The 26,992-nt window shown below is 54.0% G+C and overlaps 3 protein-coding genes across 6 annotated transcripts in view; 1 reads left to right on the forward strand and 2 right to left on the reverse strand.

Moving 5' to 3' along the window:
* Window positions 1-290: 290 nt before the first annotated feature.
* AKR7A2 (aldo-keto reductase family 7 member A2) lies at window positions 291-4,635 on the reverse strand. Its single transcript, XM_074558741.1, has 7 exons — window positions 4,372-4,635; window positions 3,397-3,584; window positions 2,794-2,898; window positions 2,177-2,273; window positions 1,982-2,081; window positions 1,543-1,672; window positions 291-749 (listed from the first exon to the last, which is right to left on the reverse strand). Exons 1-7 carry the CDS (start codon window positions 4,613-4,615, stop codon window positions 588-590), a joined length of 1,026 nt encoding a protein of 341 aa, XP_074414842.1. The 5' UTR covers window positions 4,616-4,635; the 3' UTR covers window positions 291-587.
* Window positions 4,636-15,853, forward strand: SLC66A1 (solute carrier family 66 member 1). Of its 2 annotated transcripts, none has more exons than XM_074558743.1 (8): window positions 4,636-5,045; window positions 5,452-5,625; window positions 6,907-7,036; window positions 7,799-7,886; window positions 8,944-9,092; window positions 9,836-9,928; window positions 10,301-10,486; window positions 13,099-15,853. In XM_074558743.1, exons 2-8 carry the CDS (start codon window positions 5,456-5,458, stop codon window positions 13,195-13,197), a joined length of 915 nt encoding a protein of 304 aa, XP_074414844.1. In that variant the 5' UTR covers window positions 4,636-5,045; window positions 5,452-5,455; the 3' UTR covers window positions 13,198-15,853. The 2 variants fall into 2 exon arrangements, with proteins under 2 accessions (XP_074414844.1, XP_074414843.1); XM_074558742.1 differs by having other exon boundaries at window positions 4,636-5,044; window positions 5,437-5,625.
* Window positions 15,854-15,957: 104 nt separating this feature from the next.
* CAPZB (capping actin protein of muscle Z-line subunit beta) overlaps window positions 15,958-26,992 on the reverse strand; it is a 77,746-nt gene continuing 66,711 nt past the window's right edge. For 2 of the 3 annotated variants that reach the window (XM_074558748.1, XM_074558746.1), the window contains exons 7-10: window positions 21,097-21,162; window positions 19,448-19,524; window positions 18,290-18,402; window positions 15,958-16,484 (exon numbers count right to left, since the gene is read on the reverse strand). In XM_074558748.1, the coding sequence (XP_074414849.1) occupies window positions 18,300-18,402; window positions 19,448-19,524; window positions 21,097-21,162 (246 nt within the window). In that variant the 3' untranslated portion in view covers window positions 15,958-16,484; window positions 18,290-18,299. The remainder of the gene's footprint in view (window positions 16,485-18,289; window positions 18,403-19,447; window positions 19,525-21,096; window positions 21,163-26,992) is intronic. The other variant, XM_074558747.1, reaches the window with a different exon arrangement.

Below are 26,992 nucleotides of genomic sequence, written 5' to 3' on the forward strand. Positions count from 1 at the left end.
AAATGGAATTTTGATAGAGCACAAAGGGAAAGATGCTGAGGTTTGTTATTCTGACACGGAGGAAGATCCTTAGCTCAACCCTTGGAATTTTGCCTTATCCCTGGCAGTGTCCAAGACCAGGCTGGATGGGCTTGGAGCACCCTGGGATAGCGGAAGGTGTCCCTGCCCTCGGCAGGGGGTGGAACAAGGTGAGATTTAGGGACTGTCCAACCCAAACCCTGCTGATATTCTGTGATTCAACGTCCCAAGTGCTGCCAAAGAGATGCCAGGTTCCAGGCACAGGTCAGAGATGCGTTGTGCACTAGAAAGAGATTTTATTCTTCTATGTAATCATTTAAGATTTCACATTAAAGCAGAACAGGGGCTTCACCTCGTTCAGGTGTTCATTTTCCTGATCAGCTGCATCCTGAATCACGGGCTGTGCTGGGGGAGCCGAGTGAGGGGCTGCCAGGGAGGAGAAGGCACGGGCGTGGATCCTACAAAGCTTCACTGATTCAGGAAACCCCCAGAGCCCTCCAGCCGTGGGTGGGAGGGCAGGGTGGGCAGGAGCTGGCCTGAGCCTGTGCCAGGTGTGCCACCCTCCCTCCCTAGCGGAAGTAGTTGGGGCAGTCGTGGGCGCTCAGGTTCCAGGCCTGGTCGAACGCCTGCACCACGGCCGGCAGCAGGGGCCCCTCCTCGCTGTAGTTGAGGTTCTGCTCCAGCTGCTCCATGTTGGACATGCCAATGATCACTGCATCTCCGAGAGAACCCTGGGAACACATGGCAACGGTTGCTGATCCCAAAAGGAAGTTCATCTCCCGAGTACCGTGGGCCAAACAAAGCATTTCTTTCCACTAAAGAACTCCTGAAGAAAGGTACAGCAGGGCCAGGCTGGGGTTTGCTGTGCAGCTGGGATTCCTGAGGGACACTGCTACACACAGAGCTGCATTTGGGGCTGGAGAAAACTGAGGGACACCTTTGTCCTTGTTGGGCTGGGGCTAGAACTCCTTCTGTCCTTGTGCTGTTGTTCAAAGGCTGAGTAAAGCCCCCAGATTTCTGCAGAATGCCTTCCCTTTCCAGTGGAAACAGCTCTGATTAACCCACTCAGGAACCAGGGGTGGGGTTTTGGAGCTGATCTCACCCATCTCCTTGGGGTGCTCTGATGGAATTAAGCAACTGACACCACAAATTCTGCTCACTAGGCCAGGACATGCCCAAGGCACCCCAAATCCTCAGAAGCTGCCAAATCTACTTTATGATGGGCTACAGGAACATTTGAGGAACATCAGGAATTCTAAGCATGAGGTTCCTAGTCCAGTGAAAGGTGAGTCCTCTCCTTGCAGGGAAGCCAAGACCCCAGGAATTGGCACCTAAAATCTTCCACTTGAAGCTTCCAGTTCTGACCACAGGGGAAAAGGCAGAGCTGCCTCACTCCCGCCGCCCGGCAGGGTCTGTACAGCAATATTCACTCTGGAATGCCACAATGCCCTGGGATTAAAAGACACCTATGCTGAAATTTCCCTGTTTGTGGGTCATGGCAGCAGTGCCCAGCCAAGCTCTCACCTGCAGTTTGGAGTGGTGGTAGAGCCAGCGCAGAGCAGCAGAGGCCAGGCTGGGTGCAGTGGAGCCATAAGCGTCTTTCAGAGCTTTTTCTACCAGTGCAATTCCCTCAAAATTGTGTTTTTTCCAGTACCTGCCAAAAAAAAATCATTGTAACTGCCCTTGGGATCTCCACTCAGTGGTACATCTATATTCCAATCAAAAGGCTTTCAGAAGCCTCATACAACTCTTTGTAGCCTCTGAGGACTTCTGCAGTCTCCCTTGGGAGCTGTGAGGAAGCCGAGCCTAAAGCCCACCCTGCAGAGCTCAGTCACACACCACAGCCCCAACCACGTGTGCTGACACAACCCCAAGCTTTGGTCAATTCTGCTCCCTCTCAGCTGACTATCAGAGTGTTTTTTTCATGCAGCCACTGCTGTTTGTCTGTCAGCTCGGGACATACCTGTCCCTGTAGGCCTGAGCCCAGTCGTTCCCAAAAAACCTGCCGGTGGGCTGGCGCGTGTCCTTGTCCTCGTACTTGTACTTGCCGGTGAGGAGCCCCCCTGGGAGGGAAGGGAGCAGCAGATTCGGGGTTGGGCTGGCTCTGCAGAGCCCCCACTCCTCAGAGCTCTGTCTGTCCCAAGCCTTGGCCCTGTACCTGCCAGTGGGTTGTAGGCGTAGAAGCGCAGCCCGAAGTGCCTGAGGCAGGGGAACAGCTCGGCCTCCACCTGGCGCGTGGTCGCGTTGTACATTCCCTGCACGGGGTGGGAGAGGCCTCACACAGAGCTCAGGGCACAGCAGCTGCCCCTTCCCACCCTTCCCTGGCAATGCCCACCCCAGAGAGCGGCCTCAGGTCACACCAGGTGATGATTTGTTTAGGAACAGACTCGCTGAAGGGCTGCCAATGATTGAAGTTCCATGGTAGGGGAGTCGCTGGCTCCAGCAATGAACACACTGAGCTGTTCCTGAGCAGTGACCTCGCTCAGCTTCCTGAACTTCCTCACTGAAAGGGTGCTCAGGCCTTGAAGGGGCTGCCCAGGGAGGTGTTGGAGTCCCCACCCCTGGAGGTGTCAAAGGCAGGCCTGGATGTGGCACTCAGAGCTCTGGGTTGGGTGACAATGTGGGCACTGGGCACAGCTGGGACTGGAGGTCGTTCCCAACCTCAGTGACTCTGTGACTTCCCAGACTAACTGCAGCAGATTCCTTCTGTGTTTATATCTGACACACTGGGGCCAGATTTGGGGAGCCCAGATCCAAGCCTCCCTGCTCCCTCACCTGGTACACAGTTGGCATCACCCAGTTGTTGTACTTGCAGATGGTGCAGATTTCTGCCACCTCCCATGAGGCGTAGTTTGACAGGCCAAGCTCTTTAAACTTCCCCTGCAGAGGAATAAAAGGGAATTCACAGCCAGTGTTTCAAAGTTCATCTGGACCCAGACAGCACAAGATGGGTACAGTAAAAAGGACACAAATTTTAGTCCAGAAGGGTTAATTCCTGTCCACCTTTTTTGACAGACCATGAATTATTAAGACATGACAAAAATATTCCCCATTTTCTGTTCATTTGGAATTCACACCTTCTAATTTAAATGATATAACCAGATTAACAAAACTCAGGAATTCTTTACCCATTACCAGCACTAATCTTAACCCAGACTGTTAACAGGGCTGGAAGCAAAGTCCAGATGTTCCAAGAGCTCTTGGGAACAAAGTGCACCACGTGAGCACACAAAGAACAGTGGCTGCTCAGCTCTGCTCCCCTTCTCAGAGCTGCACAAACCCAGAGCTGCAGACGGGCACAACAAGCAGCCCTGGTTTAAAAAAAGCAGTGGGAAGGAGGGAATCAAGGATTGTCCAGCCTTGGACTCTGCACTTCACCTCTTTGTGCAGCTCGTTGCAGGCACGCAGGGTTTCCTCCACCGGGGTGCCGTGGTCAGGAGCATGGAGGTAGAAGAGCTCCACACTCTTCCTCTGCAGCCTCTCCAGGGACGTGTCCAGCTGGGAGCGCACGCTCTCCGCCTTCAGCGTCTTCCCGTCCCACGGGTTGGCCTTGGTGGCCACTTCCACTGGCAGAGAGAGGAGGAATGAGCAAGGATCTTTCCACCTTGAGGAGGGGAGTGGGGATAAGTGACATAAGTGTTTGAGGGGTTTCAGGGAAGGAGCCTTTGCTCAGGAATCCCATCAGCCTGGCAGAGGGGCCTCTTCTCTGCAGGGACTGAGGATCTGCCCCAGGCAGGGAAAGTCTGCTCCTCAGGGTCTGGGGGTCCCTTCCCCTCAGGCATGGCATCAGCAGGGAAAATCCATGTCCTAAGGGAATGGGCCTGGGAGAAGTCCATTTTCCTTGAAGAGGGAGTCAGCCGGGCAGGGAAGATCCTTCTCCTCAGGGAATGGACTCTGGGGAGTGCCCTTGTCGCTGGGAACGCCTCAGACTGGCAGGGAAGACCCTTCTCTTTCTCCTTGCCCAGGGAAGCGCCATCTCCTCAAGGAGGGCACAGCCTGACAGGGAAGACACAGGGAAGTCCCATCTCCTCAGGGAGGGCACAGCCTAACAGGGAAGACCCTGCTCCTCAGGGAACGAGTCCTGGGCAAGCCTCGTCTCCTCAAGGACAGTGCCAGCCTGGCAGAAGAGATGAGCCCCTCTCCTCAAAGGAGGACCCTCTCCTCAGGGAACGGTTCCCAGCAAGTCCCCTCTCCTCAGGGAAATCCCTTCTCCTCAGCAAAGACCCCTCCCCTCACAGAAGGAGTCCTGGCAAAGTCCCTTCTCCTCAAGGACAGTGTCAGCCTGGCACAGCAGCCCCCTGTCCTCAGGGCAGCCCCTCTCCCCCGAGGGCAGCCCGCCCTCCGCCGCCCTACCGGGCTCGGTGCCGCCGGCCAGCAGCGTGCCCAGGATGCGCTCGGACTCTCCGCCTGCGTACATGAAGGCGGTGTCGACGAGGCGGTACCGGCGGCGCAGGAAGGCGCGGAGCAGCTCGGCGCTCGCCTCGGGCCCGGCTCGCCGGCCCATCTCCATCGCGCCCAGCACCACCGCGGGCCGGGCCCCGCCGCCCGCCACCGCCGCCATCGCTGCCCGGGCCACCCGCACCGCCCGCACCGCCATGGCGCCTGCGCGGCCCCGCCCCGCCCGGCCCCTCACACGGCGGGGCCGGGACCGGGCTAACCGAGATCGGGGGAAAACAGCAACTTTGGGAAAGGCAGGGCTGGGAAACCGCGGGGAAATGCAGCAACTTTGTGAAAAGGCTCGCTGATTTCACACTGTGAAAAATTGCCGGTGTGCGGCAAGTTCCTGAGAAAGCGGCAGAGGAGCGGCGGGTCTGGGACAGCGCTAAAGGAAACCCGGCAGGGTTTGAGAGAGCAGCGAAGGAAACTGGGAGGGTCTGGGACAGCGGCGAAGGAAACACGGCGGGTGTCTGAGGAGTTGTGGATTCGCAAAGAAAAACAGCCCAAGTTTCAAAAAGAGTGGGTTTTCAAGGAAAAATACAGTTTCGAACCGCGTCGGTGAAGAGGCGAGTGCCGGTGCTGCGGGGCAGGTTGGGATTTCAGCTTCTTTTATTTATTCTCCCCCCACTTTTTTTCACTTCTCCTTTTCTTCTGCTTCTTTTTTTTTTCTTCCTTTTTTTCCTTTCATTTTTTCTTTTCTTTTTTTTTTGTTTCCTTTTTATTACTATTTTTTCCCCTTCCCCCCTTCTTTTCCTCCTTTTCCCCCCTTTCTTCTTTTTCTTCTTCTTTCATTTCTTCTGTTTCTCCTTTGAGGCCAGACGCTGCCATGCTGGCAGCAAACCCAATAAAGGTGAATTATCCACTAACGATGCATTTTTCCAACATGAGCCAGTACCCGGAGCATCCCCAGACCTGTCCCTCCCGCAGATCTTTCGTTCCCCATTGTTATTAAATTTTCCCTGTGTTATTCCCTTTTCCCCGGCGTTATCCCGGCAGTTCCATGGCTGCGCGGCGCTGGAGGGGTCTCCCCTCGGGGAATCTCTCCGATTGTCCCAACGGCTCCCGCTGGATCATGGATGTGTTCCATGAGTGTGCCCAGGACAGCCGGGATGTCGCCAGCATCGTCCTGGGGCTGGGCTCCATCGGCTGCTTCATCGCCGCAGCCTTCCCGTGAGTACCGCTCCCAAAACCCCGAGTACCGCTCCCGAATTTATGGGGACTGCTCTCAAATCCCTGAGTGTCACTCTCGAATTTATGGGTGGCGCTCCCGAATTTCTTGGGAACCGCTCCCGAATTTACGGGTGCCGCTCCCGAATCCCTGAGTACCTCCCCCGAATTTATGGGGACCGCTCTCAAATCCCAGGGTAAGGCTCCCGAATCCCCTGGGTATCGCTCCCAAATCCCTGAGTATCAGTCCCGAATTTATGGGACCGCTCCCGAATTTATGGTTGCCGCTCCCAAACCCTTGGATACTGCTCCCGAATTTATCGAGACTGCTCCCAAATCCCCGACTACTGCTCCCGAATCCCCGGGGACCGCTCCCAAATCCCTGAGTATCAGTCCCGAATCCCTGAGTGCCGCTCCCGAATTTCTGGGGACCGCTCTCAAATCCCTGATTAAGGCACCCGAATCCCCTGGGTACCGCTCCCAAATCCCTGAGTATCACTCTCGAATTTATGGGGACCGCTCCCAAATCCCTGAGTATCACTCTCGAATTTATGGGGACCGCTCCCAAATCCCCTGGGTATCGCTCTCAAATCCCTGAGTAAGGCTCCCGAATCCCCTGGGTACCGCCCCCAAATCCCTGAGTATCACTCTCGAATTTATGGGGACCACTCCCGAATTTATGGGGAATTGCTCCCGAATTTATGGGTATGGCTCCCAAATCCCCGAGTGCCGCTCCCAAATCCCCGAGTATCGCCCCCACATTCCGGGCAGCCCTTCCCGGGGATGGCAGACACCCTCTGGCAAGCACAAGGTGCCACAATCATCGAATCCCCGCGGCACAAGCAGCGAGGGCTCGGCAGGGTGAGGGGAGCACAGCCCCGGAGCAGCGCAGCCCCAGAGCCCCGCGGTGGCCGCGGTGTTGTCGCCGTGCCCGAATGTCCCACGTCAGGCACGTGCAGGGCCGGCAGGACAGGTCACGCTGCGGGAGGAATGTCCCGTCCCCAGGAGCCCTGGGGTGCTTGGAAGTGCTGACACAGGGGTGGCAGACAGGCACATGAGGAGTCACGGCTCTTTCGCAACCGGAGGGGAGGATCCTGCAGCTGGGATCATCCTCCTGCTCCTCCCACAGGGCTCTCAGTGGGGCTCAGTTGTTGTCCCTGGGGCCAGGGCAGCGTGTGACCTTGCTTTTCCTCCCATGACTGCTTTGGGATGCGCAGAATCCTGGGCATGGCTCCCAGGTAGCGCTCTGAGGTGATGTTTGTTCCCCTGCCCAATGCCCTGCAGGCAGTTCTACCAGGCCTGCCGAACGGGCATCATGGACCAGGCTCTCTCCATCTATTTCCTGCTGGGATGGCTGGGCGGAGACCTCCTCAACCTCATCGGCTCCTTCCTGGCCGATCAGCTGCCCCTGCAGGTACCGGGGCAGCTGGTACAAACAGCCCAGCTCCAGGGAGGAGGGAGGGGCTGGCAGCTGCTGTATCCAGAGCAGAGCCAAAACTGCCGGGGATGCTCCCTCTGCCCCCTAGAAATGCTCCCCTCTCTCATCCTCGACTTTCTCCCTTTTCCCCCCGGGTGTGGTCCATTCTCTCCCAGGGATGCTCCGTCCTTGCCCTGTGGGGATGCTCCCTCCTTCCCCTCTTGGTGTTTTCCCTTCTCTCCCTGGGGATGCTCCCTCCTTCCTCCCAGGGATGCTCCCTTTTCCACCTCTTGGTGTTTTCCTTTCTCTCACAGGGATGCTCCCTTTTTCCTCCCCAGGGATGCTCCCTTCTTCCCTTCTTGGTGTTTTCCCTTCTCTCCCTGGGGTTGCTCCCTCCTTCCTCCCCAGGGATGCTCCCTCCTTCCTTCCCCCATGGGGATGCTCCCTTTTCCCCCTCTTGGTGTTTTCCCTTCTCTCCCAGGGATGCTCCCTCGTTCCTCCCCGGGATGCTCCCTTCTTCCCCTCTTGGTGTTTTCCCTTCTCTCCCAGGGATGCTCCCTTCTTCACCCCCGAGTTCCTCCTTTCCCTCCCTCTGGAGTTGCTCCCTCCACCCCAGGACCCCCTTCTCTCACTGGGTTTCTCCCTTCACCCCAGGACACCCCCCTCTCCCCCAGGGACCCCAGGAGGGCAGGGAGCAGCCCTGTGGGAGCCCCCAGCTCCCCGTGGCTGTCCCCAGCCTGTCCCCTCCCCTCCCCACAGGTGTACACAGCCATTTACTACGTGCTGGCAGACCTGGCCATGCTGTCCCTGTACTGCTACTACCGGGTGAAGAACAGGGGCAGAGCCTGTGAGTTGGGGCACAGGGTGGGGTCTGTGGGAGGGGGGATTCTCTGGGAGCCTGGGAGATTCCAGGCACAGTCAGCAGATGATGCCTCTTGTTGCTTGCTGGGTTGGTGGTTTGGTTTTATTTTTCTTTTTCTCCTTGGATAATTTGAGCCCCTAGGAGAGGCAAAGCCAACAAACCCCTACAGGCTGGGCCTGGGGCTTCTGCAGGCCCTGCAACCCCCACCCACCCACAGTGTCCAGGCTGCAAACAACCCCCCCTGAGCCTCAGGGGGCACAGAAACAAATAAATCCCCCTCAGTTACGTGGTGATTCCACCTCAGAGCTGGGAATCACAGAACTCCTGACTCGGGCAGTGCTGGAAGGGAATGGGGAAGTTTTCCCACTGTTGCAGGGTCAGTGCTCCTGCCTTGACAGGGAGGTTCCTGTCTGTTCAACTGGAGTGAAAAGGGAATCTGAGCAGTTCTTGCAGGGTTTAAACACACAGAGAAAATCCCCTTTCCATCACTGCTGAACCTCAAACAGGCTCCTTGGGACTGGGGTGATTGTTTAACTTAGTAAAGACATATAAAGTTATTGCCAGTTGGTATCTGACCCATCAGATACATGGTTTTGTTAAGCTGGGGAGCTTGAAAATAATCACTAAAATTTACTGAAAAATAATAAATTGCTACTAACAAATAATCCAGGGCAGGGCTTATTTGTTGCTAGGTTTAGGAGTATGAATCCCTGCTCTGGCAAGGATTTGAGAGTGAATTTAAGACAGTGAAATCTTCTAGTGGGGATGATTCTATAGAGCCCTAAACCCAAAGAAACCGAGATAGGAGCAGTTTGCTCCCTGATAAGGCACAAATTGGGCACATCCCTGGCAGATAAATCACACCAGCACCCACAGCAGCCACTGCCCCATCCCCTGGTGAGATAAGGGAGAGATCAGAGGTGGCTCAGTCCCTTGCTAAGGGGGAGCTTGGAGGTTTCTTCAGCCCAGGAGGGTCCTGGCAGCCACGGGGCTGTTGGGGTTGCTGGGCTCTCCCTGAGCAGGCTCTGTTTGCTCTCTGCAGTCCCTGCTCCCATCAATGCAGCCTTCGTGTTCCTCTCCGTGGGGGCCCTGCCCAGCCTCTCCCTCCTGGGCAGTGCCAGCCCCGAGGCTCCAGGGGCTTTCAAAGGGAGATCTCTGCTGTCAGCTCCTGGGGATGAGCTTGGACCAAAGGTGAGCCAGTTCCTAAACCTGGCAGGTGGGAGAGAGCTCTGGGTGGGGATGCCCTGCTGGGTGCTGGGATCCCAGAAACCCACCCTGCACCCCAGCACGTGTGTTGGGGTTAGGGGCTGTTCCTGTTTTAGGGCCAAATTGTTCTCCAGGAGACTGATAGAGTCTGGGAAGATGGCACTTTTCCAAAGATTCCTCCAAAATTCAGGAACAGTTTGCTGCAGGATTTCAGACATTTCAGGGCATTTTCACTTCAAACTTCAAGCACTTCTATGGGCCTGCCCAAGAGTCAGCAAACCTCACATTTCCCTCATCTCTCTTTGCAAACAGCCTTTATCTCAGGCAGCTGCATAGGATAGACAGTCTCCAACAAATGTGGTTCCTGTGTTGAGGAAATTTGTAAGATTTCTCCCCTTTAATTCTTTTTCCAATTATCCACATTTATATATACATTACTGAAAACCAAAGCAAGAAAGTGCAGCAAGGTAACTCAGCTGGCTGAAACTGAAAGTGGGTTTGTAGAATAGTTTTGCTCTGGCAATAGAAAAGAATTCACAATTCTGAGCAAAGCAAATAAACCCAATTCCCGTTATAACAGTCTGCCCTGGGTGTTTTCCTGTGGCACGGTGAAATGTTAATTAGCAGCTGTAATTATCAGGGGCTGTCAGAGGAGGGGGTGGGAGTGGCCGTGCTGGGCTCTGAGCACGGGGGCTGTCCCTGTCCCCGTCCCCGCCCCTGCCTTGCAGCCTTTCTCCAGGACTGAAATCATCGGATTTACCATCGGCTCCGTCTCCTCCGTGCTCTACCTGTGCTCCCGAGTGCCCCAGATCTGCACCAACGTGAGTGCCCAGCCTGGGGCTCCTCACCCGTCCCTCCCTGGGGGCTGGGGACTCTCCTTTCTCCCTGGGGGAAGTTCTCCTTTCTCCTCTCTGCTCCAAGGTCCCAGGCCCCATCTCTGATCATTCCATAAGGGACCACTTATTTGTATTTATTTTTCTCCCCTCCCTTTAACCTAGCAATATTTTGAGGGTGGGGCTTTCATTTTGTCTAATTTACAAGCCAAAGGGGAACTAAAAGACTCCCAGCACTGAGTCACCACTTCTCTTTTTTACTGCTGGGGTGAGCATGATTAATAGCATGATTAAATTAATAGTTGTGGAGAGATTTAGGAGAGCTGCACCCAAGCTCCTCTCCTCTCCCTCTTTTCCCAGTACAAGAGGAAATCCACCAGTGGGGTGTCCTACTCTCTCTTTGCCCTGGTGATGCTGGGCAATTCCCTGTATGGGCTCAGTGTGCTCCTGAAGAACCCAGAGCCAGGCCAGGGCCAAGGTGATTACATCCTGCACCACCTGCCCTGGCTGGTGGGCAGCCTGGGCGTGCTGGCCCTGGATGTGGCTGTATCCTTTCCCCTGGCTGGATCCATCCTGCAGGGAGTGGGATTTAGGGCTGGGCAGGAGGGAGGGTGGTGCTGAGGGTGGTGTGGATCTGTGCTGCTGCTCCTCAGGGATCTGTGCTGCTGCTCCTCAGGGATCTGTGCTACTGCTCCTCAGGGATCTGTGCTGCTGCTCCTTGGGGGGATCTGTGCTGCTGCTCCCTGGGGATCTGTGCTGCTGCTCCTCAGGGATCTGTGCTGCTGCTCCTCAGGGATCTGTGCTGCTGCTCCCTGGGGATCTGTGCTGCTGCTCCTCAGGGATCTGTGCTGCTGCTCCCTGGGATCTGTGCTGCTGCTCCTCAGGGATCTGTGCTGCTGCTCCCTGGGGATCTGTGCTGCTGCTCCTGGGGATCTGTGCTGCTGCTCCCTGGGGATCTGTGCTGCTGCTCCCATGGGATCTGTGCTGCTCCTCCTCAGGGATCTGTGCTGCTGCTCCCATGGGATCTGTGCTGCTGCTCCTCAGGGATCTGTGCTGCTGCTCCCTGAGGGATCTGTGCTGCTGCTCCTCAGGGATCTGTGCTGCTGCTCCTTAGGGATCTGTGCTGCTGCTCCCTGGGGATCTGTGCTGCTGCTCCTTGGGGGGATCTGTGCTGCTGCTCCTCAGGGATCTGTGCTGCTGCTCCTCAGGGATCTGTGCTGCTGCTCCCTGGGGATCTGTGCTGCTGCTCCTTAGGGATCTGTGCTGCTGCTCCCTGGGGATCTGTGCTGCTGCTCCTCAGGGATCTGTGCTGCTGCTCCCTGAGGGATCTGTGCTGCTGCTCCTCAGGGATCTGTGCTGCTGCTCCTCAGGGATCTGTGCTGCTCCCTCAGGGATCTGTGCTGCAGCTCCTTAGGGATCTGTGCTGCTGCTCCTCAGGGATCTGTGCTGCAGCTCCTTAGGGATCTGTGCTGCTGCTCCTCAGGGATCTGTGCTGCTGCTCCTTAGGGATCTGTGCTGCTGCTCCTTAGGGATCTGTGCTGCTGCTCCTCAGGGATCTGTGCTGCTGCTCCTCAGGGATCTGTGCTGCTGCTCCTTAGGGATCTGTGCTGCTGCTCCTTGGGGATCTGTGCTGCTGCTCCTCAGGGATCTGTGCTGCTGCTCCTTGGGGGGATCTGTGCTGCTGCTCCTGGGGATCTGTGCTGCTGCTCCCTGGGGATCTGTGCTGCTGCTTCCTCAGGGATCTGTGCTGCTGCTCCCTGGGGATCTGTGCTGCTGCTCTTTAGGGATCTGTGCTGCTGCTCCTTGGGGGGATCTGTGCTGCTCCCTCAGGGATCTGTGCTGCTGCTCTTTAGGGATCTGTGCTGCTGCTCCCTCAGGGATCTGTGCTGCTGCTCCCTGGGGATCTGTGCTGCTGCTCCCATGGGATCTGTGCTGCTGCTCCCTGGGGGGATCTGTGCTGCTGCTCCCTCAGGGATCTGTGCTGCTGCTCCCTCAGGGATCTGTGCTGCTGCTCCTGGGGATCTGTGCTGCTGCTCCTCAGGGATCTGTGCTGCTGCTCCTCAGGGATCTGTGCTGCTTCTCCTCAGGGATCTGTGCTGCTGCTCCTCAGGGATCTGTGCTGCTGCTCCCTGAGGGATCTGTGCTGCTGCTCCCTGAGGGATCTGTGCTGCTGCTCCCTCAGGGATCTGTGCTGCTGCTCCTCAGGGATCTGTGCTGCTGCTCCTTAGGGATCTGTGCTGCTGCTCCTCAGGGATCTGTGCTGCTGCTCCCTCAGGGATCTGTGCTGCTGCTCCCTGGGGATCTGTGCTGCTGCTCCTTGGGGATCTGTGCTGCTGCTCCCTGAGGGATCTGTGCTGCTGCTCCCTGAGGGATCTGTGCTGCTGCTCCTTGGGGATCTGTGCTGCTGCTCCCTCAGGGATCTGTGCTGCTGCTCCTCAGGGATCTGTGCTGCTGCTCCTTAGGGATCTGTGCTGCTGCTCCTCAGGGATCTGTGCTGCTGCTCCCTCAGGGATCTGTGCTGCTGCTCCCTGGGGATCTGTGCTGCTGCTCCCTGAGGGATCTGTGCTGCTGCTCCTTGGGGGGATCTGTGCTGCTGCTCCTCAGGGATCTGTGCTGCTGCTCCTCGGGGATCTGTGCTGCTGCTCCTCAGGGATCTGTGCTGCTGCTCCTCGGGGATCTGTGCTGCTGCTCCTCAGGGATCTGTGCTGCTGCTCCCTCAGGGATCTGTGCTGCTGCTCCTCCTTGGGGGGATCTGTGCTGCTGCTCCTTAGGGATCTGTGCTGCTGCTCCTTAGGGATCTGTGCTGCTGCTCCTCAGGGATCTGTGCTGCTCCTCCTGGGGATCTGTGCTGCTGCTCCTTAGGGATCTGTGCTGCTGCTCCTCAGGGATCTGTGCTGCTGCTCCTCAGGGATCTGTGCTGCTCCTCCTGGGGATCTGTGCTGCTGCTCCTTGGGGATCTGTGCTGCTGCTCCCTCAGGGGTCTGTGCTGCTGCTCCTCAGGGATCTGTGCTGCTGCTCTGGCTGGGAAATGCTCAGCCCCTGCTTTGCACTGAGCTCCCTGTGCTGCTCCCTCCTCTCCTGGCACAATCTCGGGGTGCTGACCCCCAGAGCATCCCCAGCTCCCCCTGTGAGTGTGCAGAGCCTTGACCTCTCCCCAGATCTCCTTCCAGTTCCTGGCCTACAGGAAAGGACGGCCTGGCAGCCTCGAGGAGAGGGGGGCTCTGCTGGGGGAGCCAGAGGAGAGCCCAGAGAGCTGACAGAGGGACCTGCCCTGCACGGAGAGGAGGAGGAGGATGCACATGAGGAAGGCACGTGCCTTGGGGCTGGCCAGAGCAGCCCCTCCATCCTGGTGGCTCCTGGCAGAAGAGGCCCTGAGCCTTGGGTGACACGTTGTGCTGCCAAGGCTGTGGCAGAGGATGCTGCTGGGACACCTGGTGCCTCTTGCATACCAATGATGCTTTCAGGATAAAAGGGAATTTTTGGATACCTCAGCTGCTCCTTGCTGCTGCAGTGCCCCACAGCTGAGCCTGGGCACTGCTGTGTCTGCCAGGGCTGATCTGGAGCTTCCCTGGTGCTGGAAAACGTGGGGAGGGGACAGAGTGACTGACCTGCCACAGACACAGCCCTGTGGCCTCACAGCTGCCCCTCAGCTCCTTCTGCAGACACACAGGGCTGCATCCAGTGGGGAAGGAGCAGCAGAACCAAAGTCTTCAGTCCTCACCTGTTTTAATTAGCATGGCTCACCCATCTATAAAACACATCTTTCCTCACCTGCCTGCCTTGGTTTCATTTTGCTGCTTTACTTGGCAGCTCCTGCCTCTTTCCTAATGAGTCTCACAGTCCCACATCTCTGACTTCTCATTTTTTGCCTCACCCATGTTTTAATTGCATGCATTCCTTGGGGAAGTTGCTCCTTTGCTGTTCCCCAGCAGAAGAGCAGAGCTGCTCACTCTGCTTTTCAATTCCTGCCCTCTATCCTTGATGAATTTATCAACCTGACAAATTTATCCTCAGTCTGATGAGTTTATCCTCATTCTGATGAATTCATCCTCAACCTGTTGAGTCTGTCTGCAACACTGATGAGTTTATCTGCAACACTGGTGGGTTTATCCCCTCTGGGGGCCCTGAGCTCAGCCAGTGCTCCCTCCTGGAGCAGGGAAGGTCAGCAGGCTGGGCTGGGCAGGGCTGGGAGGAGCTGCGTGCCCAGCAGGAGACAGTGGAGCTGTAGCCCGGCTCCCTCTGTGGGCTGAGCTCCTCTGCTGGGGACGAGCAGCTCATTCTCCCTGGGAAAATGAGGAAAAGCAACCAAAGATTGGAGATCCTTCAGGAAAACATTCACAGCTTGTGAAAACCAGAGCTTTCCTTTTCCTGCAGTTCCTATCAGCTCTTCCTTTTGCTTCCCTTTCCCCTCCAGCTCCCTTCCTGATATCCAGCATTGTGTCCCTTTTGGCTTTATCATTAATTTATGATTGCTCAGCCAGTCCATGCCATTTGTCCTTCCCAAGGAAGTTCCTCTGCCTTGTCCTCACACTGAGGACACCAATCCATGGATCTCACATAAATGGGATTTCAGCTGCTCAGTGCCCCCCAAGCTGCAGCTGCAGCTTCATGGAAACACAAACTGGGCAGTTCTTGGGGCTGACCCAGCTGTCTTCAGAAAGGAAATGGATTTTACACTCTCTGAGCCCTTGGAAACAAGTGAGTGAGTTTTTACTGGGTTGATTCACAGCTCCTGGGGATGAGCTTGGACCAAAGGTGAGCCAGTTCCTAAACCTGGCAGGTGGGAGAGAGCTCTGGGTGGGGATGCCCTGCTGGGTGCTGGGATCCCAGAAACCCACCCTGCACCCCAGCACGTGTGTTGGGGTTAGGGGCTGTTCCTGTTTTAGGGCCAAATTGTTCCCCAGGAGACTGATAGAGTCTAGGAAGATGGCACTTTTCCAAAGATTCCTCCAAAATTCAGGAACAGTTTGCTGCAGGATTTCAGACATTTCAGGGCATTTTCACTTCAAACTTCAAGCACTTCTATGGGCCTGCTCAAGAGTCAGCAAACCTCACATTTCCCACATCTCTCTTTGCAAACAGCCTTTATCTCAGGCAGCTGCATAGGATGGACAACAAAATGTGGGTCCTGTGTTGAGGAAATTTGTAAGACTTCTCCCCTTTAATTCTTTTTCCAATTATCCACATTTATATATACATTACTGAAAACCAAAGCAAGAAAGTGCAGCAAGGTAACTCAGTTGGCTGAAACTGAAAGTGGGTTTGCAGGATGGTTTTGCTCTGGCAATAGAAAAGAATTCACAATTCTGCCCCTCCAGATTCACAGGCACAGGGGCTGCTCACGTTATCCTGAAGCAGCAGCATTTCCTGTCCTGTAGAACAATTCAGATCCTGTTGTAATCCAAACCATGAGCAAATCCCTCATCTCTGCCACTCACAACACTGAGTAATTATCACATATTGGCTTTTCCTAAACCTGGGCAAAAAATCTCTGCCATAAGCAAGAATTTGTTTATATTTACACTTATATATAAATATAAACATCATGTGGAAGGGGACATCACACCCCCTTCCACACAAACATTTCTGGAGTGGGACAAAAAACCAAACCCCAAGAACCCCACAAGGAGGGAAAGAGAAACAAAGAGGACACGATCACACAAACATCTTCCTGGGATTTTTTTTTTTTGTTGTTTTTATTGTTTTAGTCTTTTTTTTTTCCTTTTATTTTTTTCCATTTTTTAGTATGGAGGCTCAAGTATCAGATGTAGATTCAATTTAAGCTTTACAAAAAAAACAAAAAATCAAAACAAAAACCCCTTTTGCATTCCATAAAAATTGACAGAAAAGCGCCTTGGAACCAGGCTATAGAAGAGCAGAACTTTCAGCAGGTCTCGAAATCACCATCTCCTGCACATCTGGGTTACTCAGTATTGTACAACCCCCAGAACAGCCTCTCTTCCCTCCCTCCCTCCAGCCAGCCCCTGTGCCCAGCCCCCAAACATACGTGGAATAGATTATTTTTCTTTTTTTTTTTCATTTTTTTTGTTTTTCCAGTTCTTCCTCTTTCACACACCACAGTATTTAATAAATTTTTGTTTTACATTTTTTACACCAATGTAACAAAAGGCAGGAGGGGGTGAGGGAGGAAAAGACAGACAGTGATCTGTGGTGATGCATATAAATGGGGGAGGGTGGGAAAGGGGGGAGGAGAAAAAAAAAATAATACATGGACTTCTACAGGAACATAGCCTAAGGTTTAATACTAAAATGTGGTGCAAAGTAGGCCTCAGAGACTGAAAAAGTTTGTACAGCTTTATTCATGGGGAGAGGATGGCGCTGCATGGAGAGTATTGGATGCAAATCGTGACGTGACCAACAGAAAAGGGCAGGGATGATTCTCTAGGAAAGGAATCTAACGAGTGCATGGCATGGCTGGTTAGCACTGACAGGACTTTAACTTTGCTGCTTCCTCTTCAAAGCCTCCACCAGGTCGTTTTTAAGAGCTTCTTGTTTTGATTTGTCTGCAAAAGTCTGCACAGACCTGCGGGAGGAAGGACAGGGGGTCAGAGGCAGGGCAGGGCTGGGAGCAGAGCTGGAGTCAGGAGGAAGGAGAAGCCCCTGAGCCAGGCTCAGCTCTCCTGCTGGGAAGCAGAGATGAAATGAGCACTGGGAACACAAAGCCAAACTCACTCTGGGAAGGAAGGCACCCAAGGCTGCCCCAGCAGCTCCGCTCAGCCCCGGCTGCCGCAGCAGAGTCCCAGGGTTCTGTCCCAGCCTGCAGAGCCCAGCATCCCACACAGCCACGGGGTCACAGCTCCTGCTGCCCCCAGAGAACCCAGCCCCAGCCAGAGAGGGGCCAGGCTGGGCAGCTCTGACCCTTCTGATCCCCCAGGGCCACCCCAGAACCCACAGCAGCCTCTGCACCGCTGGAAATGGCAGCTGGAGCTTCTGCTCTCAAATCTGCCTTGTTTGTACCTTCCCCAAGGAATGAGTGATCAAAGCAGCTGAAGAAGAACAGAGACACTGGCACAGGGTTATTGCAGGGATTCCCTTTGCCTGAAGTACAGGAACAGCTCCACCTGTCAGGAATCACCTGGGATCGCTGCCCTGGGAGATGCCTGTGGGGGAACCTCTGATTTCAATAAGACAATGAGAAATTTCCACTTTTAAAAAGGCGCCTCTTAAATAAATTGATAGAATGGGTTCTATCCAGGACCAAACTTTTCCAGAGTGGCCACCACAGAGAAGTGGTAGGATGCAGTTGGGCAGGATTTCTCCCCACCTAAATCACATTTCACAGCCTTTACAGCACCTGGGAGAGTGGAAGGTGTCCCTGCCCATGGCAGGGGCTGGAACTGGATGGGCTTTAAGGGCCCTTCCAACCCAAACCAGTCTGGGATTCTGTGATTCAGAGCAACCTCCTTTTCCCTGGTTGCTGTCTCCTGTAAACAAGGCTGCTCTTTGTGGTGGTGATTTTCCAACCATTTTTGTAACAGTATTTCCATTCTCTTGTCTCTGGAGACTTCTGCTGCTTTAATAAAACCATATACATTTATATTTGCATTTGTCACAGGCTGAAGAAGTGGTTCTTGGCCACTACCAACAAATAGTGAGTTTCCCCCTTTGTCAGATGAAAGAACATCTGGATCTGTTAGGAATGGGAGTGGAAGGTTAAGGAGGCTCAGGTTAGTCACTGCCCTGACCCTCAGAGCTCCAGAGCAACGAGCACAGCACGAGCAGGGGAGGCTGCCCATGGCCGAGTGAGCCTGAGCAGGACTGAGCTCCAGGGCAGCTCAAACCCAGCAGGCTCACGGGAAGGTGTGTGGGTGAGCACACCTTTACTCTGAACTCATGGCAAGAACCAGAATCTTTTTATTTCCAAACGGTGACACTCCCAGGATTTCACTCTGCAGGGAGCACACTGGGATTACAGGGAATTTCTTCATGGAAGTGGAATACCACAGGTGTAAAAACTGCTGGTGCCCAAGGGAGAGAGGCCTGGGAATGCTGGATGGAATCAGCCCAATCCCACAGCACTCCACGTGCTCCTTTCCTGCTCCCAAGCCAGAGGCCAAAGTGGGAAATCCTGCCCCAGTTCCGAGCATGAGGATTCCATGAGGGAGGAGAAAACACTGAAAACAGAGCCCAGCACTGAGGCAGCCCCAGGAGGATTCCATGAGGGAGGAGAAAACACTGAAAACAGAGCCCAGCACTGAGGCAGCCCCAGGAGGCCGGGCTGGCTGCTCCCTGTGGGATTAGGGGTTAGTTCTTCCCGTTACCATGCAGGGGCTGGGCTGGTGAGTCCTGGTTTAGTGCTGGCTCACACCTCACAGGCAGCAGGGGTACCTGGATTGGTTTAGTTATCAGGCTGGATGTAGATCTGGCGCTGGGTCAACACTTGAGAAAGTTCCCTCTGCAACTGCTTATACTTTTGGTTGTCAGGAATAGCATCGATAGATCTACAGAGAGCAGTGGGAAACCAGGGAGCAAACAGGGAAAAGAACAGTCAGAAGAACTTGGTAACACAGAGCTGGGGCCTGGGAAGCTGCAGGGAGGAGAAGGGGACACACACACAGGAGAGAAGGAGCAGGACAGGCTGGAGGGGCTCGGGGGGCTCCTGCACACAGGGCCAGGACTGAGGGGTGGGGACACAGCAGAGATCAACCACAGCAGCTCCAGGCAACACTCACAAGAGAAAGGCTCCATCACAGATTCCCTCTGGTGTCATTAAAGCTTCCTGGCTAAACCCTGCTCAGCACAAAGGAAACTGAGGCTGGTCTGACCTGGGCTTGGGGCAGAGCCCAGAACCTTCCCACAGCTCCTGCTCTGCCCCTACAGCAGCACCAATAATGAATTAACACCATTCTTCTCTCTTCTTCCACATCTCAGTGTGTGAGGGAAGAGCAGAGCCCTATTTATTTGTGCCCTTTGGTTATTCTACATTACCACACTGTGCTGGGAGCTCTCTCTGTACTTTGGAATGAAGTGATTTGGCATCACAGTGATTTGATTTCCTCTGTGAGCATAAGAATCACCAGCTTGGGATTTCCATGTCCAGTTCCTGTCCAGGAATGAGCAGGGGCTGAACAGCACAGCACAGTTTCCCCACAGAAAGGCACAGGGAATTTAATCTCTTCTCATACACTGTATTTTGGCCAGTGGTGTTGAGAGAACGACAGAATTTAAAACAAACTCTAAATACCACAAACCACTCATGTCATGACTTAATTCTGGGACTATTTTTAAGGACAGTAGAAAGAGAAGACAGAATTTAAGGACTGTGAAGAATAAAACAAATGAAAAATAATCCAGAAATACAAGTGTTAGTTGGGCTGTTTGGCTCCTGGTGAGGAAACAAGGGATTAAAACATTGCTTCAGATTTCTGCAACAGAAGAGTTCCCTGAACTCCACACAACAAAAACACAACAACAACTGTCCCAGAGCCCAGGGAGGGGAAAACCTGCAGGGATGCAAAGGGTCCCCAGCCACTGCAGGTCCCTTACCTCAGCCCATTCACGATGTCCTTTGTCTTTCCAAAATAAATCTCATTCAGTGTACTTCTGATTTTGTTTTCCATGTCCTGGAAAAGAAAACAGCACAGCAGCTCTTCAGTGCCCTCAGATTTCTGTCTGCAGGGCTGCTGCAGCCCCGGGGTCACTCTGAGCAATCCCAGCCCTCAGAGCCCACAGAGCCCTGGCCCAGCCCCTGCTCCCATCCCAGCACTGGGGATCTCTCACTGCCACATTTCCTGAAAAATCCCTTTGCCAGGATTCCTTCTCCTGGGGAGCTGAGAAGCCTCAGAGAAAAATGAAAATAACAATGATCTGATTGCTTCTCCTGTGTTTTGCTGCTTTGGAATGTGGTTGGAGATTGTTCATCCAACAGGTGCTTGTTTGATTGGTTTCATGTGAATTGTTTTGAATTAATGACCAATCCCAGCCAGCTGCGGTGGGACTCTGGAAGCAGTCATGAGTTTTCATGATCATTCTTTGTAACCTTCTGTCTGTATCCTTTTTCTATTATTTAGTATAGTTTTAGCATATAATACAATACAATATAACACAATATAATATGATATATGATAAATATAATATAATATAATATAATATAATATAATATAATATAATATAATATAATATAATATAATATAATATAATATAATTAATATAATATAATATAATTACAATGTAATAATATAGTATATAATATATCATATCATATATCATATAATAATGAATTAGCCTTCTAAGAACATGGAGTCAGATTCTCAACTCCTCCCTGGTCCCGGGGCCCAGCAAACCCCTCAGGGCTGTGCTGCTCTCCCCAGCAATGGGAGCTCCGAGCACCACCAGAGGGCAGCTTCTGCCCAGCTCTGCAGAGGGAAATGCAGCAGCCCAGCCTGCCCCGGCCCTGCACAGCTGCAGGAGCCCGGCCAGTCCTCCAGGATAACCCAGAGCTCTGTGCTCAGGGTGACTCGGAATCCTTGACTTGTTCTTTACAAGCTCTGAGAGAGATCTTGTAACAAAGCAGCTTTTTTTTCATGGCTTTCACTCAAGCAAACAATTTTAAAAAGGGATTAAAAAAGAAGCAGCTGCCTTTCTTTAATTTCCCAGTTCCTTATAAATGCATCAAAATTGAGAATTTCCTCCTTTCTTGGCCATAACAATGAAGGAAATCTGGAACACCCTCAGCCAGGACAGGGCAGTGAAACAGCAAATGGTGCTGCACCCTGTGAGCAGCTCTCAGCACTCCCTGTGCTGAGCTTCAGGGCTGAGAGCTGCCACAAAACCCAAAACTAAACCAGTTCCAGGGGGATTCATAAGCACGTGACACACACTGAACCTTCAGCCCAAGGGACAGTGCTGTAGCAACCTGTTAGAAATAATTCCCCCCAGAAGTGGCTGCAAAAGCAAATGTGAGGGCAGGAAGTTGTTCACTGGTGCTCAGGAAGGGAACACCCATTCTCTCAGCACTGCAGGGCTGAGCAGGAGCCAAGGGGCAGCTGTGGGGTGGCTTTGTACCCACAGACAGCTGGGGGGGATGGAAGGAGCAGCACTGAGCCACCACACACCCAGCAACAACAGGAATCACCAAGTTATTAGTAACAAAACTCAAGGATGGGAGCAGCTGTGGGCAGAGAAGCCGCACTCACCTCTACCAAGCGGCCGATGTTGGCTATGTGTGGGGAGGAGTCACTCACGGTCTCATCCTTCTCCATCTGCAAAGGAAAGCACAGATCCATCCAGCACAGGCACCTGGGCAGGGCAGGGCAGGGACAGGGGAATCACCCCCTGCCCCACGTGCACACACAGCAGAAGGGGCTGAGAAACCCCAGCAGCCACCACAGGCACAGGCTGGCAGGGGAGATGTGGGGAATGGAAAGCCAGGAATGGAAAGAGCCCCTGCTGCAGAGAGGGCCACAAGAGGCACCCCCTCCCCACCACAGGACAGCCAGGTGTCCTTGGCAGGGGAAATTCAGAGCTGGGACAACTCAGCAGTGCAGAGACAGCACAGCCCCAGTGCAGGAGCCAGCTCTGAGGCAGCTGAGCTCTCCCAGCCCAACAGCAGCACTGGGAGCTGCAGCTGCTGCATCCCCTTGGTTCCCTCTGGCTGTGCCTGACGGAGCCCCAGCCCTGCCCTGCCATGGCCTGTGTGCTCTGGGGGCACCAGTGCTGGGCTTCCCTGCCTCTGCACTGAAGGCACTTGGGTCAGTAATTCATGTTCACACTCAGGTGTTTATTATAATTTCTGATCAGTGAAACAGTCTCAGTACTGTGAGTTGGGCAGCTCTTCATTAGAAGGCACAAAATGGCCAACAATCTCTTGGTACAAGGGCTTTTAAGACTAAACCATCCAATTAAGAGCTGACACCTGGATTATTTTCTCTTTTAACCCAATAACTGATCCCACAGAGCCCACAATGGGGACTTTTCTGCCCAATTACAAAATGCCACCCAAACCCATGGAGAAGGAGGAAGAAGAAACCCAGGACAGCACCCTGTGCCCTCCATCTTGCTGCCATCCACAACACAATAAAAACCCCAAAACCTCAATTTCTCACCCAGTGATACACCTGCACTGCTCTCTATAATCTATTTCACACTTTTGTGGATTCCAGTCTACCTTGAAGTCTGGGAAACTTTCTCCATGGATGAGGGTCAGAGTCAGTGCTGCCCTGGGGGTCAGGGCACAGACACAGAAATATTCCTGTGCTGCTCTGGGTTTCCTCAGTGTGCTCAGTCAGTCCATCCTGCCCAGCCCCTGTGGCCAGGACACAGCCAAGTGCTGAACTGTGAACATCAGGAACCTCAGCAGGATTTGCTGAGACAGCAAGAAAACAAAACTGGGAGACAAATGCAGCGGGAAGAACACTCTTCAAAGGGTTTCACTAATCCCACTGAATTCTCTCATCCATCTGCTCCTATCCCTCCCTCAGGGCACAGTTTAAAACCTGGGCCAGCCACGGGTTTGTTCTAATAAGCCAAGGCTGGAACAGGCTTGGGGAAGCGAGTAATTTAACTGGACCCCTGAAGGCAAAGGAGAACCTGGGAGAGGGGGAGAAGGAGCAGCAGGACGTTTCATTCTGCCTTCAGACTGTTCCATGGAATGGAGACACTGCCTGGAGAAGGGTCCTGCAGCACTGCAGGGACAGTGCAGACCTGACCCACACAAACACACCCATGGGGAGCTGGAACCCTCAGCAAAGTGCCCCAGTCTGGGGCAGAGGGGCAGGCACTGCCACGGGCTCCCTGCCTGCCTCCTCACACCTGGGCAGGCCCAGCTCTGCTTAAGGAGCAGAATCTGAAAATAGATTTTTTTTTTTTAATAAAAACCTCCGTATATTATTACATCTCCATAAAAACTGCTGCCAGAAGGAAAACATTTTTATGTGCTCTGGAAGGCCAGATGTTACAAGAGGCTGTTTAATGGAGTGCAGAGTCAGGATCAGCCATGTCCTACAAACAGTTGGGTTTTGTTGAGTTGTTGGGGTTTTTAAAGGTTCCTTCCTGTGGCTGGCACTGCTCAGGCAGCAGCAGCATTTCTGCTGCTTAAATAAAGCTGGGCTTGCTCTGAGGGGAAATTCCCTCTGCAGGCTGAGTCCAGGAGCTGCTCATCCTCCCAGGAACATCAGCTCATCCTCATCCTCATCCTCCCAGGAACATCAGCTCATCCTCATCCTCCCAGGAACATCAGCTCATCCTCATCCTCATCCTCCCAGGAACATCAGCTCATCCTCCCTCTGGCACTGCCCACTGCCTGCTGGGCTCAGCCAAACCCAGCAGAAGCCCAATCCCAGCTCAGTCCCAGCCCCAGCCCAGCCCCAGCCCAGTCCCAGCCCAGTCCCAGCTCTATCCCAGCTCAGTCCCCGCTCTATCCCAGCCCAGTCCCAGCCCCAATCCCAGCCCCAGTCCCAGTCCAGTCCCAGCTCAGTCCCAGCCCAGTCCCAGCCCAGTCCCAGCCCCAATCCCAGCCCCAGTCCCAGTCCAGTCCCAGCTCAGTCCCAGCCCAGTCCCAGCCCCAATCCCAGCCCCAGTCCCAGTCCAGTCCCAGCTCAGTCCCAGCCCAGTCCCAGCCCAGTCCCAGCCCCAATCCCAGCCCCAGTCCCAGCTCAGTCCCAGCCCAGTCCCAGCCCAGTCCCAGCCCCAATCCCAGCCCCAGTCCCAGTCCAGTCCCAGCCCAGTCCCAGCCCAGTCCCAGTCCCAGTCCCAGCTCAGTCCCAGCCCAGTCCCAGCCCAGTCCCAGCCCAGTCCCAGCTCTCCTGCAGCAGCCCCAGGCCCTGGTTCCTCTCCTGGCTGCCCCAGCCCTCTGCTCCAGGCTGACCCACAGGGACCCTCACTAATCTCACTGCTCTGGGCTCCCTGCTCCCTTGGGATGTTCCCTGCACGGAATGAAGCAGCTGCCTGGGCTTTCTGTAAACATTATTTGGAGGAATAATATGAAGAGGGACGTTTAAGCTGGATAAACACTTTGTTTCATTGTGAAAGTGTCTGAAAACACCAGCAAAGGTAGAAGGGAACTCATCCTTCATTTTGCTCTGGAAAGCCAACAACACCCACAGCTGCTCTGGCCACGGAGCAGAGTGAAAATCCCTTTAATGAAACACAAACAGCAATGTGTGCCAAGGGCTCCCAAAGCCACAGGCAGGCTGAAGGCTCCAGGTGGAAAATATGTGGAATTATTTGGATATCAGTAAGGCAAAATGAGGCCTGCCCCTCCAGCACTCATTTCAAACTACACGCAGTCAGTGCAGGCTGTGATCTCTGCAGGGTTGCAGCTTTGCAGGAATCAGCTGAGGACTGAGCCCATCCCTCCAGAGAGATCTGCTCTCACCAGTGTAACCAAATTTCCCATTCCCTTTGCCAATCTGTCCAGGCAAAACCATGGGCAAACCTGGGCATGCTGCACAACCTCACCTGCCCTCCCTGCTCTGCTCCCTTCCTCTCATTCATTACAGAACTGAACCTCTGTGGGATCCACAGGGAGCTCAGAGCCCACCCAGTGCCAGCCCTGCCGTGGCAGGGACCCTTCCCCTGTCCCAGTGGCTCTGAGCCTGCCTGGGGCACTGCCAGGGATCCAGGGGCAGCCTGGGGGTGCCAGGGCCTGCCCACCCTCATGATGGAGAAGTGAGCAGAAATAATTCCCTGGGCAGGCCCTGGCAGCACATCCCTGCTGTCCCTGCACTACAGAGACTCCAGGGCACTGCAGCTGCTGAGGGGGAGCTCAAGGATCACAAGAAGATCCCAGTGGTGGAAAAACAAAGTTACAACATCTGGAAGTCGGTGGGATGTCCTGATTGCTGAGCACAGGGATTTCCTGGATGATAAATGGAGAATGGCTCTGCTGGGGTTTCACTGAGCAGCAGCAGATGCCAGGCCAGGGATTGCTCTGTCTGCACAGTCCAGCCTTCATCCAGCTCTGCAAAACCTTCTGCCCTCACTAGAGAGTGTTCTAAGTTCAAAAATCAACCTCTGTGCTGCTTCCATCCCAAATCCCAGCAATCAGGAATCAGCCTCCTCTTCATCATCACCATCCTCAGGAATGGATTCTTTCAGTTCCTCTATTGAGTTCCCTGTGACTTCACATCCTCCCTTTCCCAGCTCTCCCCACGTAAATGAACTCCAGGATGGAGCCAAGGTCCTGCTCACACACTCAGAGCCAGGCTGTGTGCAGGGACACCCTGGGGAGGCACCTGCTGGGGCTGCTGCTGCCAGGAGGGGCTGCAGAGCCCTCAGCACAGTGCAGGGCTGCCAGGCTGCCAGGAAAGGGGACCCTCCCCACCTCCTGTGCACAGGGCAAGCAGACCCCACAGCTGCTCTGCCCCCACAAAGGGCAGCCCGAGGACAGCCCCGAGTGTGAGCGACACGAGCGGCTCCAAGGCACACACAGAGCTGCCAGGGAACAACATCTGCCACACATCTGGCCTCAATCAGCAGGGCTGGGAGGTACCTGCAGTCCCCAGAGAACTGCAAGGTAATTGAAAAGCTGCTGGCACGTTTCATTTCCCTGCAAGCCCTGCTCCTCTCTGGCACTGTTGATGTAGAACAACATTTCTTCCTAAAAATTCCAGCCAAACCCCCTGGGCAAAGGGGAGGCTCTGCCACACTCTGCAGCCAGAGTGAGCTTCCAGTGTCACCTCAGCTTTAACTGTCCCAAAGTTTTCAGGGCAGAATTACAATCCATGGATCCTGAGTGCCTGGAGCTGGCTAAGAACTGATCTCACTCCCTGCAGGTAAATGAATCCCTGCACACACATGAAGCAATTCTGCACACAGGTAATTGTACACAGGAGTGGAGGTGACAGCACCCAGGGGTCTGTGCTGCACACCCCTGTGTGTGTATAAACCTGTATAAACCTTTATACAGGTAAATTGTACAAAGGAGTGGAGGTGACAGCACCCAGGGTTTGTGCTGCACACCCCTGTGTGTGTATAAACACCCACTGCTCTACTGCATCAGGACAGAATCTGAAATTCTGTAATTGAACTGATACAGCCAAAGCCTGAAATTCCAAAATGCACCAGGTCAAATAAAATTACACCAAGGGGAGTTTTCAGCTTCCCAAAACTGAATCCTCTATGTCTCCCCCTTTCCTTATTCTCTCCACTGACAAATGTAAAATGTTTGTTTCTTCCTAGAAACAGAGACAACTCTTATTGTAGCAGACAAAAACTGGGGAAATCAAGGGAAAGCAGTTCAAGGCACTGGAAGGGAGATGTCAACTCCCAGTGTATAAAATAAAGCAGACACAGGCCAGGGATGTGAGCTCTGTATCTGCCCAGGAGGGACCAGCACAGGGCCCCAAGTAGGAACACTCCAAGAGAATCCCTGGAATGGTTTGGCTTGAAGGATCAAATCCCATCCAGTGCCACCCCTGCCATGGCAGGGACACCTTTCCCTGTCCCAGCTGCTCCAAACCCCATCCAGGCTGGCCTGGGCACCCCCGGGGATCCAGGGGCAGCCACAGCAACAACACAGGGCCCTGAGAGAGGAAAACTCCTTCTCAAAACTGAGTGCAACATTTAGGAACAGCCCAAGTGGAGCCCTACAGGAAGGAGCCTGGGGATATTCAAGACAGGCACAGCTTTTCCAAATGGCCTTGACAAAAGCAACAGAAGCCCCTGTGTGGGTGCAGGGCAGCAATCTCACCTGCAGAAAAGCTTTTTCTAGAGCCCCACTGCAGCTCCAAGCCCAGCCCCAGCAGCCCCCTGAGCTGCTCCTCTGGCCACCAGGTCAGTCAATCCTCCCTCAGCACTGGATGGAAACCCAGCAATGCCCTGCCTGCAGCCAGGAGGCCACAGGGGGTGTGGAGGAACCAAAGCTTTTGGCTCTGAGCAGAGCCCTGAGGCTGCTGTGCCATCCCCTGTGAGCAACACCCCAAAAGCTTCCTCCCAAACACAGACACATCTGCTGCTCTCAGTTACGATCAAAGGTGGCCAAGCAAATGCTGATGTGACCAAAACCATGATGTAAATTTATCATGGACAAAGTTTTATCAAAACATCACTGATACCTGTCATAGTGAAACTGCAACAGTTCAAGAGGAAACT

This window comes from Zonotrichia albicollis, chromosome 25 (assembly GCF_047830755.1).
Source record: "Zonotrichia albicollis isolate bZonAlb1 chromosome 25, bZonAlb1.hap1, whole genome shotgun sequence".
Lineage (NCBI taxonomy): Eukaryota > Metazoa > Chordata > Aves > Passeriformes > Passerellidae > Zonotrichia > Zonotrichia albicollis.

Excerpts from the sequence above, each read along its gene's own strand:
- AKR7A2 (XM_074558741.1), bottom strand. The coding sequence starts at position 4,615 with ATGGCGGTGCGGGCGGTGCGGGTGGCCCGGGCAGCGATGGCGGCGGTG. Across the intron at positions 3,585-4,371 it reads GGCCGGCGGCACCGAGCCCG|TGGAAGTGGCCACCAAGGCC; the intron begins GTAGGGCGGCGG and ends TCTCTCTGCCAG. Across the intron at positions 2,082-2,176 it reads CGCCTACAACCCACTGGCAG|GGGGGCTCCTCACCGGCAAG; the intron begins GTACAGGGCCAA and ends CTTCCCTCCCAG.
- SLC66A1 (XM_074558743.1), top strand. The coding sequence starts at position 5,456 with ATGGCTGCGCGGCGCTGGAGGGGTCTCCCCTCGGGGAATCTCTCCGAT. Across the intron at positions 5,626-6,906 it reads TTCATCGCCGCAGCCTTCCC|GCAGTTCTACCAGGCCTGCC; the intron begins GTGAGTACCGCT and ends AATGCCCTGCAG. Across the intron at positions 7,037-7,798 it reads CCGATCAGCTGCCCCTGCAG|GTGTACACAGCCATTTACTA; the intron begins GTACCGGGGCAG and ends CCCTCCCCACAG.